The sequence below is a fragment of the Protopterus annectens genome, chromosome 4.part1, assembly GCF_019279795.1.
Source record: "Protopterus annectens isolate FY-2018-M chromosome 4.part1, PAN1.0, whole genome shotgun sequence".
NCBI lineage: Eukaryota > Metazoa > Chordata > Ceratodontiformes > Protopteridae > Protopterus > Protopterus annectens.
This window is the reverse complement of record NC_056734.1, coordinates 914,226,213-914,246,483: the sequence shown is the minus strand read 5'-3', so window position 1 is coordinate 914,246,483 and position 20,271 is coordinate 914,226,213. Positions and strand designations below refer to the sequence as shown.

At 37.9% G+C, this 20,271-nt stretch overlaps 1 protein-coding gene across 1 annotated transcript in view; it reads right to left on the bottom strand.

The window, feature by feature from the left end:
- Positions 1 to 20,271, bottom strand: part of LOC122801341 (mucin-19-like) — a 938,154-nt gene that overhangs the window by 824,317 nt on the left and 93,566 nt on the right. The window contains exon 6 of the mRNA XM_044070881.1: positions 2,958 to 3,215. Coding sequence (XP_043926816.1) covers positions 2,958 to 3,215 — 258 coding nt within the window. The remainder of the gene's footprint in view (positions 1 to 2,957; positions 3,216 to 20,271) is intronic.

The following is a 20,271-nucleotide window of genomic DNA, read 5'->3' as shown; positions in this document are numbered from 1 at the left end:
TAGCTATTTATGCTGGCACTGTGAGGAAATTTTACTAATTTGAATATTACGTAATAAATTAATTTGGTATGATGTATAAAAAGGCTTCTTGACTTATGGGTAATCGTTCTGATGAAGTCCAGTTACCAGAGGACAAAAGTGCTTAACCTCTATTGTTTTATGAGGTTTTTTTAAGTAATAAATTTATATTTTGAGCAGTACTTGACTCTGAAGTATTTCCCAGCAGTGTGAATGTTCTTGGTTTCTGGATTGAATTTGTTATTCAGTATAATACAATAAGGTTGGCAATATATAACATAATAATAAAAAAGAACAATAGAGACTAAAGGAAATGATATAAAACAAATATGCATAAAGGTAGGACAGACATATAAAATAGAAGATAAAATGCAGTATATTCACTGGATACTAATTGAAATCAACAGAAGGAGAAATATGTTAAGGAAGGATAGAAGAATAAAAAGAAGAGAACAGATACTGTAAGTACTAGATATACATACATACGTATATTTATATGGATAAACATGGTATATACATTTTTTGGGGGGGGGGGTTAACAGAGCACATTACTATATTACTATATCAGTTATAAGGGGTTGGCTGCATTTTCCATGAGGAAAATTTTACTAAGTAATGCTACTTTTATAATTTGGCATCAGATCATGTAGAAAAAGAGTTGGGCAAGCTTAGCTTTACCTCCTTATTGGACGTTGTTCCTCTCCACACCCCTACATTTCTAAAAGTACTGACATCACAGGGAATGGTGGGAATAAAGAAAACCACTAGTAACTACTGCTCTGTGGTCCCATTCTAAGAAAGACACAGGATATAGCAATGTGTGCATACCTGTGAAATGGAAAAAATACAAGAAACCTGTTTTCCAGGATGCAAGCTCCACTCTACCTCTCAATCTCCCCTGTCCATGTCACTTAATGTACATTCTGCAGTATTGTGTAAGAAGAGGGGTAATGAGAAACTTCCTTGCCCATCTCTATCCACCAGTGGTCTTTAAGCTTCCTCTCACAAAGGCACACAGTTTACAGAAATACCAGGCTGAAAAGAATCAACATTACCTGCTTCAGTAAAGAAACAATCCGATGACCTCAAAAGTCATCCAGTTATAATTCTATCTGTATAAGTCCATATCTATAACACTTTCTATCTCTGCATATATTTATATCCTTGCATGGCTACAGTTTATGTATTTCATTTTTTTTCCTGCAGGACCTTGCCCAGTGGCTCATCTAAATGTACCAAATCAGACCAAGGGTTTTAAATGGTGGCAGCCAGATATTTCCAGACTAAGAAAGAGCATTACTGTCTTTTCATACCTGATGGCAAAGCCATATCTACTCATCTGTTCCCCAGTGGTGACAGTCCAGTGGTAAGGAACAGAAGAGTTTGGTGGCCCTATGATGTGGCCAGGTTTTCCTGGTGAAGCAAGGCCTGGCCAGAGGCAGTTCTGTCTTCCTCAGTGCATGCTGCACCACAGGGAGAGTACTCTGTGAAAGTGTGTGGCCAAAATGTCTGTGGTCCACAAAATGTTACTTGTAATGCTCCCACCAAGTGTCATCCAAGTGGAAAGCACAGTCTTTTCCTACTTTCCAAGTAAGGGAGATGACAATAACTACTTGCATCATCTCTGCCACCTCATTCAAATTCCCAAGATGCTAATCAAACCCTCTTCACCTGGGCTGTAGCGAGGGCTTTAAACTTCTATTTGACCAAAGCTGCCACTGCATTTTCTAGAATTTTTTTGACACTGTGCACATTATTAAATCTGTAAGCAAGTGGCAATAACATTTCCCATGACCCACACTTATTTATTTATTTATTGTCTTTTGTTTACTGGAAAAGTCAGACTGGGCACAAGTTATATTTTTATTGGAGGCCTGGGGAGAAAAGCTCCATATAAAATACATATTTAAAATGAACAACAATAAAAAAATAAACATTTTAAGCATTACTTTGCAGGCACTATTGATACAAACAGTAAATACATTTAGCATATACTTTAGAAGTTGTACCATTTTACATAAGTCAAAGATGTGTTAAAATGTAATAGTTGGAACTACACAAACCATGATAAATGCATATAGGTTCAGTATGTGTATATTGATATTAATGAGGTAGGCTGTTGCTAGAGCAAGAGCAGAAAATGGAGGAAGAAAGATATAAGCAGAAATAGTCAAGAAAAACAGATGTAGAAAAAATTATGATAGTGGAGAGGTTGAGAAAACTATAGATAGGTAAGATGATGAGGGGGTTAAGGAGCGGGTTTTAGTAGCGAGACGATTATGGATGTAGGTCAGTTGGAGGAGCAGCAGTAGGGATGGGATAAGAAAGGTGAAAGAGTCAGGGGGGTTAATAGAGAGCTTGGCAATGATCACATAACCTTTATTTTATTTAATAGTAACTTCTGTACCATTAATGGCAAAACGATGTAGTACATGTAGAATAAGGATGTAGTTTTATGTGTAATACTTGCATTTATGATTCCTTAAATTGTTAGCAAAATATGATTCATTCATTGTTACTCGTAGTGCAGTTCATACATGAATATTTATCATCTCATACATATTCGTAAAAATGAAAACCATGCACTTATTTTATATTCTACTTGTAGTGTCGGTTTAAATGTATAATATCTTAGAGTGAAAACTTCAAGGAAGATTACACATTTTACTGTTTAATGCTCTTTCTTGAAATTCTGTATTAGTCCTTATAAAACACAATATCCAACATTGTTTTTGTCTTTTCCCAGAAGATTATAAATGTTGCTGATTAATGTGAAAACTGCACTGGTACTGGTTACTGAGATATTATATTTCATCTTTCAGTATATAAATTAATAACTTAATGATTTCATTATTATATAATTAAGCCTGTCTGTCCAACTAATCAACATGTATATTGTGTTCATTTCAGTCTTATAGTCTCTTAGCATTAACACTTACTTGTATATACAGAAAAGGTGACTGGATTCCCCAGTGTTACATTGTCTGCAGCTACCGGAGTCAATGTGATGGTGTAGGCACTGCCAGGGTTCAGTCCCGACAAGCTGACATAAGGAGTGTTGACTGTCAGAGATGATGATGGAGGCCCTATAACCTGAATTCTGTAGGAAATCTGATTACCAGGAGGTGTTCCCCATGATACAAACACAGAAGTAGCCGTGGCATTGACAACTGAAGGCTGGGGTATATCGCCAGGTGCTGTAATAGAAAACATTAAGTTAATCTATAAGCTGCATACTGTACACCAGGCAGAGTACTATCAAGAGATCTTGCATAGATTACTTGTAAATCCAGCAGTTGTATTATGTCATTACAAGCAATTACTTGCAGAAAAGTACAAGGATAACCAAAACATTATGGGAAGTTTTTACATTCAGAATGTTTTCTGCATGCTACTGCTATAATAAACCAGGTAATCATTAAGTCTTATTTTGCAAATGACTTGCAGTATTTTTTAATATACTTATTTTTTAACCCCTCCTCATGCCTCCCAAATTCTGGCCAATCTTCAAAATTTTGCCTATTCATTCCCATACCATGCCAGATGTTGCATGTTGCAGCTATAATCCAGGCAGCCACCAGAGGTTTGAGAGTATCATGGCTTCTATTGCCACCTAATATGCCCAACATATAGAATGCTATAGCAATGCTCCTTAGTGAGAGTAAGGCTCACATTTCTGTTTGTAACATAACCTCAGATGTCTCTGTTACCTGCAAAGAAGCTCTACCCTGTGATGTTTGGATTCGCTAGAGTGGTATGACCATGGGATCACTACTGTTTGTCTGGGATTTGTTGACCAATTAACAACATATTGCCATCTTCTCATTGTAGATAGACTTGGAGGAGATAGAGAAGATAATTTCTGCATTTTCCTCACTTTCTCCCTCTTCCTGTGTTTGCACACACACACACACACACATATATATATATATATATATATATATATATATATATGTATATATGTCTACACACGCACACACACACACACACACACATATATATATATATATATATATATATATATATATATATATATATATATATACACACACACACACACACACACATATATATATATATATATATGTATATATATATATATATATATATATATATATATATACACACACACACACACACACACATATATATATATATATATATATATATATATATATATATATATATAGATGCACACACACACACATATATATATATATATATATATACATATATGTATATGTGTGTGTGTGTGTATATATATATATATATATATATATATATATATATGTGTGTGTGTGTGTGTGTGTGTGTGTGTGTACTTCTATATAGCGTTATATGGTTAGGAGATGTAGCAGATTCTGCTAATTAAAAAAAAAGTGTTCTGTTTTGCTACCTTCTAAGTGTCACTGTTAGGAGTAGTTTTAAATTTCTTGTGTTCACATAATCAAGCATTAATTAAATGAGACAAAATTATTCATAGTGAACACTAGGAGTGCCCGCACACGCACACACAGACATGTACACCCCACTTTCTGACCAAGAGAAGAGCAGGCGTTGCCTTTTCACTCCACGTCCCCTCCTCTTGTCAGCTCATAAAGTATGTGGTTCACTAGATGAACCTCAACATCTGGGTCATATTCCTGAATTAAACCCTACAGGATGGAGTTGGCTAGAATTATTAATGAAACACTGCCTAAATAGTTTAACAAATTATTATAATAGAGTTTATTAGCTGCTGTCTGCATGTGTCATGGCCCTCGGCATAATAGTGACAGGATGCTTACACCCCAGGAGAAAACATAAATGTTTATATTCAATCAAATGTGCTTTTTTTGCTTAAAATTTGTTTGATGCACTGTCCTTTAGCTGAGTATGTTAGAGTCATTTGTAGTGTCAGAGTTAAGCAGGGTGTAATAATAACTTTCTGTATGAAACCACTCTTCAAGTCATAAAGTCCCCTAATCTTACAAAACAAAATGTTTCTGAACGACACAAAACATGCCCACTTTATTTAATTTAGCTTTCTTGCTTATATTATTACATAGGTTGTCAGTTGAGCAGTGGCTTCTTATGTAATATGTAATAATAGAATCCAAAAAGACAGCACAATGGGGCCAGAACCTCGGAGATAATCCACCAACGCTGAACGAATCTTCAAAAATTTTATTACTGTTATAAAAAACACCATAAAATAAAAATTACGTAAGTGCTTTCGTTTAGCCTCTGCTAAACTTTTTCAAACAATTGCTAATTCGTTTTCTGTCCAATATATAAACGTAACGTAGTATTTAAACAATTTGAGTTACGTTTCCATTTAAACAATTAATTTAACTGATAAATTAAGCAAATAAATTAAGAAAGTACATATAGAAGTAGAGTAAAAAACGTGCCTTCCCCAATACAATGCTAAAAGATGTTATAAAACTATGTTCAGTTATGCTAACAATTGTCTAAAGCTTCCATTCGATGATACTTGATGCTAATTGTTTAATTTTATACAGCAGAATATGTAATACATTCGCATTAGTTTATATGAAATCATACATTATTATAACGTTCAGTATCTGCTAAATAAAAAATCTGCAAAACCAACAAATCACTTTCACGACAGGAATGACTTATACTATTTACAAATTATCTTTTATAAGAATATATATATGTTTAATATAATTCTTCACTTATTTAATGCCCTGGCAAAACACATTAAAATTTATCCTGGGCATTCTTTCAAATTTATAGTATTGGATGTAATCACACCCAATGTGAGGGGTGGAACATGGCAGCCCATGTTAGAAAAATCGGAATTGGAATGGCAAATAAGATTAAATCCTAATAACTGGCCAGGAATGAATAACTACATTTCGATCAGTAGTATTTTAAAATTAAAATCTTTATCAAGGTAAATATTATAAAAATTTTATTAGATAATTTATTAAATATTTTATATATACACATATATTTATATAATATATTTATTACATGGATTCACAATAATAACAACAAAATTTACAATAAATTTATTTATTATTTATTACATTATTTTGACATTTAATTGTTCACATTTATATATTTAAATCAAATTTTAACAAAATAAAAAACGATGATGGTTTTATATATATATATATATATATATATATATATATATATATACATTATTATTTCAATTTTAATTAACCACTATCAGGTCCCATTATCATAGATTTCCTGTCAATAAAATTGAAAAGATAGATTAAATATATATTTTTTACATCTAAACTCACACAGTTATTCATATACAATAATCTATTACATCTCAATAAATACAGAATATATATGTATAGAAATTCTGAATTAAATCATAAGATGTGATTTGTTTATTACAGACAACGAAACATTAACTTCAAACACATCTATAACATAAGTGAAGAATTATATTAAACATATATATATATATATATTCTTATAAAAGATAATTTGTAAATAGTATAAGTCATTCCTGTCGTGAAAGTGATTCGTTGGTTTTGCAGATTTTTTATTTAGCAGATACTGAACGTTATATTAATGTGTGGTTTCATATAAACTAATGCGAACGTATTACATATTCTGCTGTATAAAATTAAACAATTAGCATCAAGTATCATCGAATGGAAGCTTTAGACAATTGTTAGCATAACTGAACATAGTTTTATAACATTTTTTGGCATTGTATTGGAGAAGGCACGTTTTTTACTCTACTTCTATATGTACTTTCTTAATTCATTTGCTTAATTTATCAGTTAAATTAATTGTTTAAATGGAAACGTAACTCAAATTGTTTAATTACTACGTTACGTTTATATATTGGACAGAAAACGAATTGGCAATTGTTTGAAAAAGTTTAGCAGAGGCTAAACGAAAGCGCTTACATAATTTTTATTTTATGGTGTTTTTTATAACAGTAATAAAATTTTTGAAGATTCGTTCAGCGTTGGTGGATTATCTCCGAGGTTCCGGCCCCATTGTGCTGTCTTTTTGGATTCTGAAGTTTTGGTATTTTGAGACTTTTTCTTAATATGTAATAACAGAAGTGTAGTTCACATAGACAAGGGCTCCTTCATGTGGAACATTTTTCTCTATGAGATTATATTTTTCTTCAAAGTGTCTGAAGATTTTTTTTTTCTGTTATATTAGTAGATTAGTGACAGTTACAGTGAGATGTCTTACTTATACATATTTGTAATATTGTTAACCTTTTTTAGGTTAATAATGTTAATTAAATTATAAAACCAAACATAATAACAGACAAACGCATTCTCATAAATTTTGACTAGACAAAGCATATATTAACTTAGTCACCGAAAACGGAATGGCCCATGATTGAACCTCATAAATATCACTTACACAGGCTTTAACATGCACCAATTTTAGAAACACTCACAATTATTTATTTATTTTACATTTGTTGACCAGGATAGTCCGACTGGATATATGTCCATTTTTAGTGGAGGCCTGGGGAGAAAAGCTCCACATACCAAAAAAGAGACAGTACATACATCACTGAGTGATAGACTCAGGCAGACGTGTTTAGAAAAATATAGACAAAGAATACAGGCAGATATCAATATACACAATGTGTAGACTTACATCTGATTGGCAAAGACGTATCAGAAAATGTGAACATAGATCAACAATCAGATCTCATAATTCACAATGCTTAGACATTCAAATACTATGAGGCATAGATACTTGACTAAACAGCAGGTTGGGTAGCAAGACATGTATTAGTAAAGTTGTTAGTCAGGTTTAGAACAAGAGCACAGCCAATGAGATGTGAGGTATTTTTTGAGTTCTCTTTTAAATAGGGGTAGTGAGGTTTCCTTGGTAATGGTAGTAGGGAGTAGATTCCAGATTTTACCGGTTGAGTTTGCTAATATAGCATCGCCTGCAGAGTTGTTGGATTTTTGGGTCAGTATCATTAGTTTATCAGCTGAGTGTAATGGCCTGGGGGCACTATGAGGGATGAGAATATTTTTGAGGGCAGGGGTGTTATCAGGTTGATGGAGTATTTTATGTGCTACTATAAGCTGGTTGAACTGTAGAAGGGTAGGATACTCTAGCCATCACAGTGCTTTGAGGTTCTGGCAATGCTGGGTCCTAAAAGCCATGCCAGTAGTGAATTCAGCTATATGATTGTAACATCCTGATAATTTGTTGAGATCGATTTTGGATAGGTTGGTGAGTACAGGGGAGGCATACATAAGGGTAGAGAGGAGGTGTGATCTTGCAATAGCTACTCTAGCTGGGGGGGTGAGGAAAGGTTTGGCTCTGTACAGGGAGCCATGTTTTTTGTTGATGGATTTAATAGTGTGATTGACATGTTTATCAAATTTAAGGTTGTTGTCTATTATTACGCCTAAAAGCTTTGTATGGTCATCAGGGGAGATAATGGTGTCATTGCTGATTTGATGTTGAAGGAAGGAGGAGAAATTCTATGGTTCGGGGAGAAAAGTAGTAGCTTGGTTTTGTTAGGATTTAGAAGCAGGTGGCGATTAGCTAGCCATGTTTCTACCATGCTGAAAGTGGTCTGGGTGAGGGTTAGAAGTTCTGTAGGAGAGGAGATGGAGCATATTAGCATTTAGTCATCTGCATATTGGATGCAGGTGGCTCTTGGGATGGTGGTGTGCAGATCATTGATAAAGACAGAGAAACGAAGGGGAGCCTTGTGGGACACCTGGGGTTAGAGGAAGTTGGGATGACAGCTTGCTCTGCCATAAGACAGCCTGTTGTCTGCCGTTTAGGTAGGAGTGAAACCATTGTATTGCGTGTTGGTTTAAACCAATGGTTTATAGGGTATTGAGTAGTAGCTGATGGTTGACCATATAGAAAGCTTTTGAGAGATCTAGGAAGAGAGCTGAAGATAGTTTGTTGTTGTTATGATGAAGATTGATGACATTAGAGAAAGATAGAAGAGCCGTGGTGGTACTGTGGAATGGCCTAAAGCCATGCTGAGAGTCGGTGAGCTTTCCGTTTTGAATAAGAAAGTGCATGATTTCTTTGTGTATGCATATTTCCATGATTTTAGCTAGTGGTGAAAGAATGGCTATAGGTCTAAAGTTAGATAACTGTGGAACTTCCTCCTTTATGGAGAGGTATAACATGGTATTTTCCATATTGCTGGGATGGATCCTTCTGAGATGGATCTGTTGATCAGAATAGAAATGGGAAGTGCTATGAAATCAGCTGCTTTTTGAAGATATTCAGCTGGGAGGTGGTCGGCAGCTAGTGTAGTAGGTTTTAGCTTTCTGAGTAAGGTCCAGATCAGGTTGGTAGGTATGCTTTGAAAGGTAAAGGTGGGGTGTGTGCTGGGTGGATCAGGGCTAGATGAGCCAGAACTTGTGTTTGTGTCTGATGGAGTGAGATGGGTAGTTAAAGACTGGATAGTTTCAGTAAAGAAGGAGTGGAAGCTGTTTGTAATTTCTACTGGGGATTTATCAAGGGCAGCTGATGGAGTAGGAGTGGCAGAACAGCCTGGGTGGAGAAGATTGTTAATACCAGCCCAGAGCTTTTGAAGTTTTAGCTGATATTTTTGTTGTAGGAGAGTGTAGTGATTTTTTTTTTGTCTAGAATGGCAGATTTTTTTGGTCTGGTTCCTTAGCTGCCGGTCTTAGTTTAATTTTGTTTTTTGTTTCTTTAGATAGACATGGTGCAACTGTGGCTTTTATACGGATGGTATAGGTAAGAGCATGGTGGTTAAGGATAGCCAGAAATCTGGTATTGAAGTACTCAATTGCTTCTTGTAATGGGAGTCGTTTCAAGACATTCCAATTACATGCTTTGAGTTCATTTTGGAAGTTGTCAACGTTAAAGTTTCTGACGTTTCTTATAGTTTTGTAGGTGGGCTGGTTGGGAATGTTGGCTTTGAGCCTAATAATATAGGTAAGGCAATTATCACTTAGATCATCGGGTAATGTACCTGACTTGTACTTTTGGGGGTGGCTGTTAATAAGTATTCAATCAAGGATACTATCTTTGACTCTATTTTTGCTAAATCTGGCGGGGGTGGCAATGATCTGAGTAAACCCGTGGAGGTTTAAATGGGTGGAGGGAGTTTCAGAGGAACAGGTGTTCCAATCAGTGTTAAAGTCCCCCAAGACAATGGTTTCCTGGGGATAGTTAGAAGCTAGTCAGTGTAAGATATTTTCTAGAGTATTATCATTCTTGCCATGTGGAATATAAATGCAGACAATGTATCTGCATTTATTTTTGTTTATTATTAGTTTGGTGATAAGAATTTCTGCATTGCCAAACTGGGGTGGCTGTTGGGTATCAATTGTTATAATTAGGGTAGACTTGTATAGTACAGCTACCCCGCCACCTTTCCTGGAGATCCGGTCCAGTCTAAGGATGTTGTACTGTGGGGGGGTTATTTCATTATCTTTGGTTATTGGTTTTAGCCAGGTTTTTGTGAGGCAGAGGATATCAGGGGAGTGAACAGCTAACAGTCCATGTAGGCTATGGATCTTGTTGTTTAGGCTTCTGATGTTAAGATGACAGACCAGAAATGAGTTTGGAAGTCTATCAATCTGGGTAGTACACATTGGGTTCTTAGATGGTGTGCTTGGGTCTACTGTTGTGGATGGGCAAGGGTTGGGGTGGATGTCTCCATCCTTCATAAGATTAATTTTTAAGTTGCTTATGAGTCTTAAAAATGTGTATGATTTTTTTGTAGCTTTTGATTTTTAAGCTAATGCGGTGGTATTTAGTCGGGTGATGGTAATTGGGGGGCGAGGAATTGGGAGAGGGTGGTTATGTGATGGATAAACTTATTAAATGCTGGGTTGGTGTCTATTTGAGAGTTTGGGTATTGGATTTCAAGATGCTGTACATATTCATAGGAGCTTAGCTGATAAGGAATGAATAGCAGGGGTACTAAGGTCCATAGGTTCATAGATGCATAGGTTGGTACTAGGCTATCGGCCCGAGGGTCTTTGCAAGCCTAGCCATAACAATTCCCAATTCCCTGGATATTTCTTCCCACAATATTTACTTCTCTGGGCCTCTGTCTAGCTGGGTGACTGACATAATCCCCGGGGTGAATTTCCTATCTCCCATCCAATCATCAAGGTTCCTTTTGAAGAGGGCCAATGAGGTGCTCTGCTTGACATGTATGGGCAGTCTGTTCCAGAGTATGGGGAGTCTCTGGGTCAGGAACCTATCCCTCCAGCATGTTTTGTTCATTGTGATGACAAGGTTTAGATCTCTGGAGTGTGTGGCTCTGAGGGATTGGGATTTCTTTAAGTGGAGCATGTCCAACAGCTCAGGGTTTGACATGGCCTTGTATGTTAAGCCTCTGAGTAGACGATATGCCACAGAGTATAGCTAGAGTTTTTTTTTTGCTTTTGGCCTGTGATTCTTTTAGTGAGGTATTTCTGTGACCTTTCCAGCTGCTGCAGATGTCTTGTGAGGTACATACCAAATGGGGCATTATACTCTATAATGGGTCTAATGAGGGATGAGTACAGTGGGACAATGACCTCCTTTTTTCTGGATGAAAAGCCCTTAGTGATGAGGTGTGCCGCATAGAAGGATTTCCTGACTATTGTGGCGATGTCATTATCGAAAGTGAGACCACTGTCCACCTGTGTCCCTAAGTCTCTCATCCCACTTTCGATGTTTAGTGTCCTGCCACCTATGTGGTAATTCATGGGTACATGTTTTTTTCCAAAGGGGATAACTATACATTTCTTGGCATTAAGCTTGAGCCCATGGCTCTGGCACCAGGCATCTGTTTCTGTAAGGCCTTTTTGTAGAATATCCACATAATTTGGGGATTCAATAATAGCTCCCAGTTTTTTTGTAGAATATCCACATCATTTGGGGATTCAATAATGGCTCCCAGTTTGCAGTCATCTGCAAACTTTGTTAGCCAGAGTCCCTTAGTGTTGGCCTGTACTTCAGAGAAGTAGATGCCAAACAAGAGTGGTCCCAGGACTGAACCCTGAGGTACTCCACTTGTCATTTGTCTGGAGCTGGATTTGGAGTCGGCTACTTTTACAGTCTGGGTTCTGTCAGTAAGCCAGTTGGCAACCCATCAAGTGACGTAGGGATTTATGCCCAGCTTAGTAAGTTTATGATTCCAGAGTGTGGGATGGTGTTGAGGACCTTGGCGAGGTCCAGATAGGCTGTGTGGACCACCTTACCCTCGTCCACAGCTCTGCAGACTGATTTGAAGAAGTCAATCAGATTCAGGAGACAAGGTCGGCCCTTCACAAACCCAAACTGTGTGGGGTCCAGTGTTTGAAGGTTGCCAATGTCTTTCTTTATAAGTTCCATGATAATGCGTTCCATGCCCTTGCAGATCAGGCTTGTCAGACTGATGGGACAGTAGTTCCGGGGATCCAAGATGGATCCTCCCTTGTGGAGCAGGATAACTGTAGCTGTGTGCCACTCAGTGGGCACGAAGCCTGAGGTGAGGCTATGATTAAACATGACACTTAGATGAGGTGCCTGTTCATTTTGTAGTTCATGTAGTACACAGCCTGGGATGTCATCTGATCCCATGGATGCTGTATTCTTAGCTTTGGAGAGTGCGGTTTCTACCTGCGTGGCCGTGAATATTGGAATTTGGCAATCTTTTGGTATTGAGATGGGCCCTTTAGGGGGTGAGGGGGGGGTGAAGTTGGCACTAAATCGATCTGACAGGATATTCGCAATATCCTTGGGATCAGTATATTTAATGCTATTCTGTTGTAGCTCAGAGCAGGTCTGAGCATTGCCATGCAGATTCTTGACATAACTATAGAATGCCTTGTGGTTGTCTTTGGAATTTTTGGCAATTTTATTTTCGTAACTAGCATTTGAGGATTTTATGAGGGATCTCAGCTTCTTATTGAGGCTGGTGAAGGAGTTTTTTGCATCCTGGGATTTTCCTCTTTTCTGCAACAGTTTCTTCCTTCTGTTGTATAGTTTGTTTATAGCAGTGGACCACCAGATTGGCTTCCTTTTTTCTGGAGAAGAGCATCTTGGTTCTATTTGGGATGGCACGATTCATGCATGAGTGGATGTGATTGTACAGTGCCTTAGTGTAGGATTCTGCAGTTGAACTTCCAGATCCCGTCTGCATGGGTGTTGTGAAGTTTGTCACTTCTGATTTCAGTAGCATGAAGTTGGCTTTGGAGAAGATTTTTGAGGTGGTTTCCTTACTGGGGGGTGGAGGTTGGATGTGGATGTCAAAGGTGATTTGCTTATGGTCAGACCTGACCAATGAGGGGGTGACCACTGATGTAGAGCATCTATCTCCCATGTTGGTAATTACCAGGTCTAGGATATTGGCTCCCCTGGTGGGACAATGGATTAGTTGATCCAGAGTGTTGGAATTTATGAATTCCACAAACCATTGGGAAAAGGAGTTGGTACCCAAGTAGTTTTCCCAGTTAATGGCAGGGTAGTTGAAATCACCTAGTATTAGGGTGTTTGGTTGTATCTTAATATTTTCCAGTATGTTTAGGAAGGTGTAGTGAGAATCTTGGGGCATGGTGGGGGATCTGTAGCAAGCTACAATTTGGATTGCAGTCTTACCTAGTGTTAGTTGCACCTGGAGAATTTCAGATGCATTGTGTTGGGCAGCTAGCCTGAGGGTGTGAATATCCTTGGTGAATATGGACACTCCTCCACCTTTAGTGTTTCGGTCTTGTTTTTTGGCCGAAAGGTGTGGTAAGAATTATAGCCTGGTATTGCAGGGGTGCTCTCTGGAGCCTTGAACCAGGTCTCAGTTACTGCACAGATGGATCTTGTTGTTTAGGCTTCTGATGGTAGCAGCATTAGTGTTTTAGCTGTAGTCATAGTAAATTTCCATGTCCAGCCAGTCATAGCATGTGCTGGGCATGTAGGGAAAGGAAACAATCATAAGGGTAATGAAGGAGACTTGTCATATTAACAATTAGTCACAACTTCTAACCTTTTTTTTTTACTTCCTTTAACTCATCCTTTGCGCTAGTCTCCACCTGTCCATTAACCTTCCTCCCCACCCTTCATTTCCAGCTGCCCTTATCAGGTTACTTAACCAGGCATGTATGTTAAACTCCACTACATGACAGGTGTTAATCAATTTCCAACTTCTGGCTGCTTGTAGATTAGCCAACCTTTCCAGCAGCATAATTTCAACCTCAACATCCACAAGCAGCTATTCACACTCCCTCTGCACTCAGCGCCAGACAAACAAAACCAGAGAATCCTTAAATGCCCAGCTCCAACAGAAAGACAGGAATCTAACTGGCACTCATTTTATACTGCAGATGGCAATCCTTAACAGCCTAACAGATTTCACCTGAGCCCCTCGCCCTATTTGTCCAGCTTTTAGTGCAGCTTTGTTCTAGTCTGTAATGGCACAATCCCTGGGTGATTCTCACTGCATGTGCATATAATCTGCACCTGGTGCCTGGCACCTCCAGAACTCATTGCTTTCCTGTAATATTTCCATTTCTAACCTAATTGATGTTCTGTATCTTTTTTTTTCATCCAGTACCACATATGTTTAAGATTTCTCCCCAACCAATAAGTCTGTCCACCTTCTGTCTGTGGACACAACTTACGCATTCTACTTCACTTAGTGGAGGCCTAGAACAGAGTCATCCTTGTGGTCTGGGGATATTTGCTGGCCTATTTCCCTTCCCTACGTGCCCAGCACACGGTACGACTGGATGGGCATGGAAAACTATGGTGTGCTCTACCCCCTGTCTCTTAATGGCATGCACTGAACCACATATCCCACCCCCTAGCATGATGTTTAATCTCCCTGTTTCCAGCCTTCACTGGAACTCCACTGGAGAGATGTCAGCACATACCCTCCACCTAGGATAGGAATGGACAATCCTCCCAGCCACCTCCGTCAACCACCCAAGCTGCTCATCTGAGTCATAGTCAGGACTTATCCCTTTATGTCACTGGAGTAGCAGTAACTGGTACTCTGTATCTGTGGTGTAGGAATATTTTGTGAAGATTTCCATCAAGAACAACCCCACAGATTCTAACTGACTTCTTAAAGAGCCTGATTACAAATTATTGTCTTTCTACTTCTCACTCTCCCTTACCAAACTCTCCATACACTCAGAATCAAAGTGCCTCCTAAATCCTTGTATATCTTCTAGATCTTTTTCTGTTCTCCTTTTCTTTTGCTGCATTACTCCTGTCTTCTGTGGTGCTCACTCTTATAGCTGATTCATAGATGTAATCGTCCTCAGACCTCCACGTCTTGTCTATTTTATTTTCTCTTTCAGTACCTCATACTCTAGCAATTCCTTGGCCAGATAGAAAGTGGTCAAAACCTAGGTTTTGCTCCTTCTTCTGTTTCAGAGTACTGCCATTTTGCTACCTCATATGCCCACCACCTGATCCAGTCTACTTTCTTTTTTTCATACACCTCACTCCATTTTGTTTCATTATTATAAAGGGCTTTTCTGTTTATTCCCTAGGTTCCCCCCCATTTCAGTTCCCCTTTTCTAAACATGTTTGCACTATGTCATGTTAGGCATCTGTTGTCTTCTTATTGTCATTAAATAATTTCAAATTTGTCACTGCATATCATTTCCAATATTCTCAACCTGTTTTTATGCATCATCAGTCTTCACCCTTCCACATATATCTGCCATATATCAACACCTCACTAATGAGTCTGGTTGTTAGAGTTATGTGCACTCCTTAGCAAGTACAGAAAAAAATACCGCTACAGTAATCTTAACTATCTCTATTAATGTCCATCAGGAAGCCTTCCCTATTTGACCACTTATGTAATCGCCCTTTTATTTTATTCCTCAGCTCCACCAAGTCTTTCACTTGAATCTCATTTAGTATGGAAAATTTTTTTGATTCCTAGACACTTTGCTCCCCCATCTTCGCTAGAGGTGCATTGTTTCAGTTTCGATTGATTTCTAGCATGACTACCACTGATTTTCTTGGATGTTGTCACAAACCTTACTGAACACCCAATGTACTTAAAGGTCTGGAATGCATACTCTAAATTAACATATATATCTTTAGCAATTAGCATAGATATCACAGCTATCACTGAAATAGCTGAAGCTATACAGTCTCCTGTCCTAGAAAACCTTTTATAAAATGTCTACGTTCGGTGCTTTTTTCCTTAAAGACTAACAAAAAAGAAAAAGAGGGAAAGAGGCAATTTGTAAACCTGACAATAATTGGAAGTTTCTGTGCTTCAAAAAAGACGTATTGAATTTTGTAGTCTCTTGATTTATGCCAGGGCTTGCAGATTAAATAGTAGGAATAAGCTCTGGCGGGACTGCCCTGAGAGTAAGTGGAACTTTGTATGCTTCAAAAAAGACGTATTGAATTTTGTAGTCTCTTGATTTATGTCAGGGCTTGCAACCTATCACAATATGAATAGGGAAAAAAGAGAAGCTAGACTGAGAAAAAGATGGCGCAGAAATGCCATATATCAAAAAAAATAGCATTAGGCATCCCTTGGCACTGTTTCTTTTAACAACCTTTGTGAAACTCCAGTGCCCCAAATAGCTTATCAAAGTGCTGATAGAAGCCATGTTGTGAACCCCCCATAGCTCTGTCTCATTCCCCTTTTATGAAACCGAGAACTCTGAAAATGTTGGAGATGTCTACCACATCTATTACTGGACTGTAAAAAGAGCCTTAACCACTGACATATTTTCATGTGTACATCTTATCGGCACCCACCTGCCACTAGCACTGTCCTGAGTTTCCTAGGATTTTTCAGTATAGCTTCAATTAAAAAGTATCAGTGTGATTCATGCAGTTTATAGGCGAGTGTGGAAAGCTGGTACGTGGTTAAAAACTCTACACAATTCATAAAGCTGGCAAGCACTACTGTGCTGCGTACCTGCATGAATCCAGGTACAAGTTAGGCATGCAAATGAGTTGCCACAGCATTGTGTACAATTTGCAAATGCATACATAGTGGACAGCATATTGTAAGAGGCCCATACACTTATGGTAAACCTACTGTGGACTACCACCAGCAAACTAATCACAGACGTGTTCAACCGACCAGAGACACTGATGCGCACAGCAGAACACTGCTGTGTATCAACACTAGTCTGTTAAGTTGGAAACAAGCATTCTTTTGCCATTTGCTATGAAGGAAAATTAGCTGTGCATTGCAAGATTATGGAGTAGTAAAGATCCTTTGCATAACCACTCACTCTACATTTAAATACCACTGAAGGAATCTGCTTCCCCTAATAATGTGAGAAAGAGTGCCCCTAGATTCTCTAGACTTCAATATATTTAAATTAATTGTCATCTGCAGTCATTGCCAGGCGTCAAACATTTTATACAGTGATCCTGGCCATGACCATGTAGAGATTAGGAGAATGGAGTACCCAAATGTCTGTGTAGCAGTCTTGCCTGAGATCATGATTCAGTGTCTAGCAAGAGGATTATATCACAATCGTGGATAATAATAGAAGCTTCACATGTTATTCATCCATGCTTTTCTTGAACATGAGGACTTAAGGTGTCATTAAAATAGTTTATGTGCAATGTGCCTAGTATCACAATGTCATATACCATGCCTCACCATTAAATTTACTGCAAGATTATCTCAACAGTGTCAGGGTGCTTTTATTGTGATAAAAGCAGTTATACAGTTTGCGTTTCTCTGCAATAATGTTTGTGCATGATTACAAATATAGCTGTTGTAGAGTATACCTTGGCTCCTTGCAGCTACTTTGCAGAATTTTGAACTTTTGACTCTTTGCCTGGAACATTTTTCCAATAACTGTCCTACCATGTTACGATACTGGCACCATGTACTGACACATGTCAGCAATATTTTGGTAAATTTGTGGTAAGCTTAGCTAAGCTTAAAATGGCTCTTAGGCCTATAGCCTAGTAACCACTTATGAACCTATAACCCTATGAGTCAAAGCAATTACCATTTGATTCCTTTCTGGTGCTGTCATTCTGCTCTGTTGTCATAATAACAATATAGCAAAAGTCTAAAATAAAATCTACTCTTTGAAGGAAGAAAACAGTAGAATTACTCTTAGTTATATAACAGAGAATGTGCACATTTTAACATGTTTGTCATGCTGTTATAATAATTTTCTGTGCAAACATTCCTGTGTATCACACAAAAGAACAGGACCTTAGTTACAGATAGTAGTAGTAGTGTCTCACCCAAAAATATTTTTATGCTGTGCAACCGTTGGTTGATTAAGGTTTATGAACTATGATACACATGCAACAGCAAGCAAAGCACTCTATACCTGTTCTATGTATGTAATTGTATACATTCTTTCTAAATATATTGGTTTGAATGCAGTAAGCTTTCCTCCTTCTTTAACCAGGCCAGCACCCCTAGACCTGAAATCTACCTTAGCTAACAAACTTATTTCTCTCAGTTTCCTTTGATTTTTTTTTCAACATGACAATTCCTTCCTTTTTCTTACTCAGTCTATGTAAAATTTTGTTCATTTTAACTATATACTACATTATCCCAACTTACCATGTTATATTTTCCTGATGCCCCACAACCCCCTAACTTACCCACCTTTCCCTGTTCTGATTCCTTCTTCTCTATCCTGGTACACTGTTGACCTTTCTGAGCTGGGTTCAGCAATCCCTTGAGGAGTGGCAGCAGTGTCAGTACCCCCTCTCCAAAAGCAAGCAACACTGGTTGCTGGACACCTAAGCAGGATACATTCTTCCATCTCTGACCCAATATCATGGGTTATACATGGTGTCACCCTACTGCAACCTTACCCTTCTAGTGTATTACCAGTTTCCCAGTTCTTAAATCCATCATTATCACAACTACTGTTTCACCGACCATCTACTCAACTCCTAACATGTTAACATTTACAGCAAATAATTCTAATCCAGAAGTAACTCCCACTCAATGTTTAACAGTCATAAGCAAGAAGATTTTTTTGTACATCCGGTGAGTGACTTAAGTAGTGCGGGCCCTTAGAGTGTGCGCAGAACTATTCCTGTACTTGAACATATATAATGACCACAGTAGAATAACATCTATAGAGGACTGCTACCACTGCTGAGTGTGGTGTAGCAGCAGTGAAGTCCATGGTTCATTCATGTACGACACGTCTGTGAAAGTTGAAAAAAACAGCTAAAAGGCAAGAAAACCTAACTTGGATCTTTCCTGATGAGCCAGGATTCTGGCAGAACATCTCACAAGAGAGGCCTTTTGTAGCAACATATGCAATCATAGCTTGGACTATAATGATTTTAACAAGGGGAAGTTGACTGAAGTTGGTGAAGATCACTTCTGAGACTCAGGCTGTTAAATTTCACGGATGAGCCCTATCTAGAAGTAAGACTATTATTTGAGTTGAAAACCTTCCCATATTTCAAAAACCTTTTTAAACAGTGAGAATTAGATAATAGTAGAGAAACTAGCATTAGTCTGTAAAGCAGAACCAAAGCCAGCGTGGTACACTGACCTGCAGATTATATCCTGGCTACAGTAATATGAAAGCAGTGGACTTCAGAGACATCCCTTTCCCTGGGGATTGTGCAATCTCAGAGTTAGTATATATAATTATCAGGGGGTGGGGGGTACAGGAAAGCTTGCCCCGCTGCTGAAACACTTGCTGTTGATTTATCCCACTCTAGTTTAATTATCGAAGCTTGAGCACAATGTATCATGTTCTGCGTTTCTATGCATGTACATCGATCTTCTAAATATCGACATTGTACTCATTTGATCAGAAATGAATAGATTTGTAGATACATACATATATATCCATATCTATATGTAGCTTTATCTATATATTTATATGCCCATTCCTAAAATAATTGTCCAACACAATAGCAAAACAACTTTCTAGAAACAAACAAAGAAAAGAACAACTACAACAAAAATAGGTTCTCACATTGCTTCCTCTACAATGTCCATGTTCCCACAAATAAAAACAGACCACAGAACTCCATTAATTTTGCAGAGGCAAGCCCCTTGCACTCAGCATGTGGGGACTGTGCTCTCAACTCTGCTTTCTGCTTTTACATATCATCTCTGAGATTTCAGTTTCAACCCCCCAATCACAACACTTTATTAATACATGCTAACCCTGACCTTAATCCTGTTTCTTCCACTAATATCAATCATACAACTTACCTTGGAAAATCCTTTCCATTAATAACCAGTATACCAGACATTACAGACAAACAATATCCTACACATTAACCAAGAGGCGCACCAAGACAGCTATACTTTAATGTCGCCCTTACAGTATTGATGTCACAACATGAAATCTATACTCTAGTATTGTCCTTAAACTA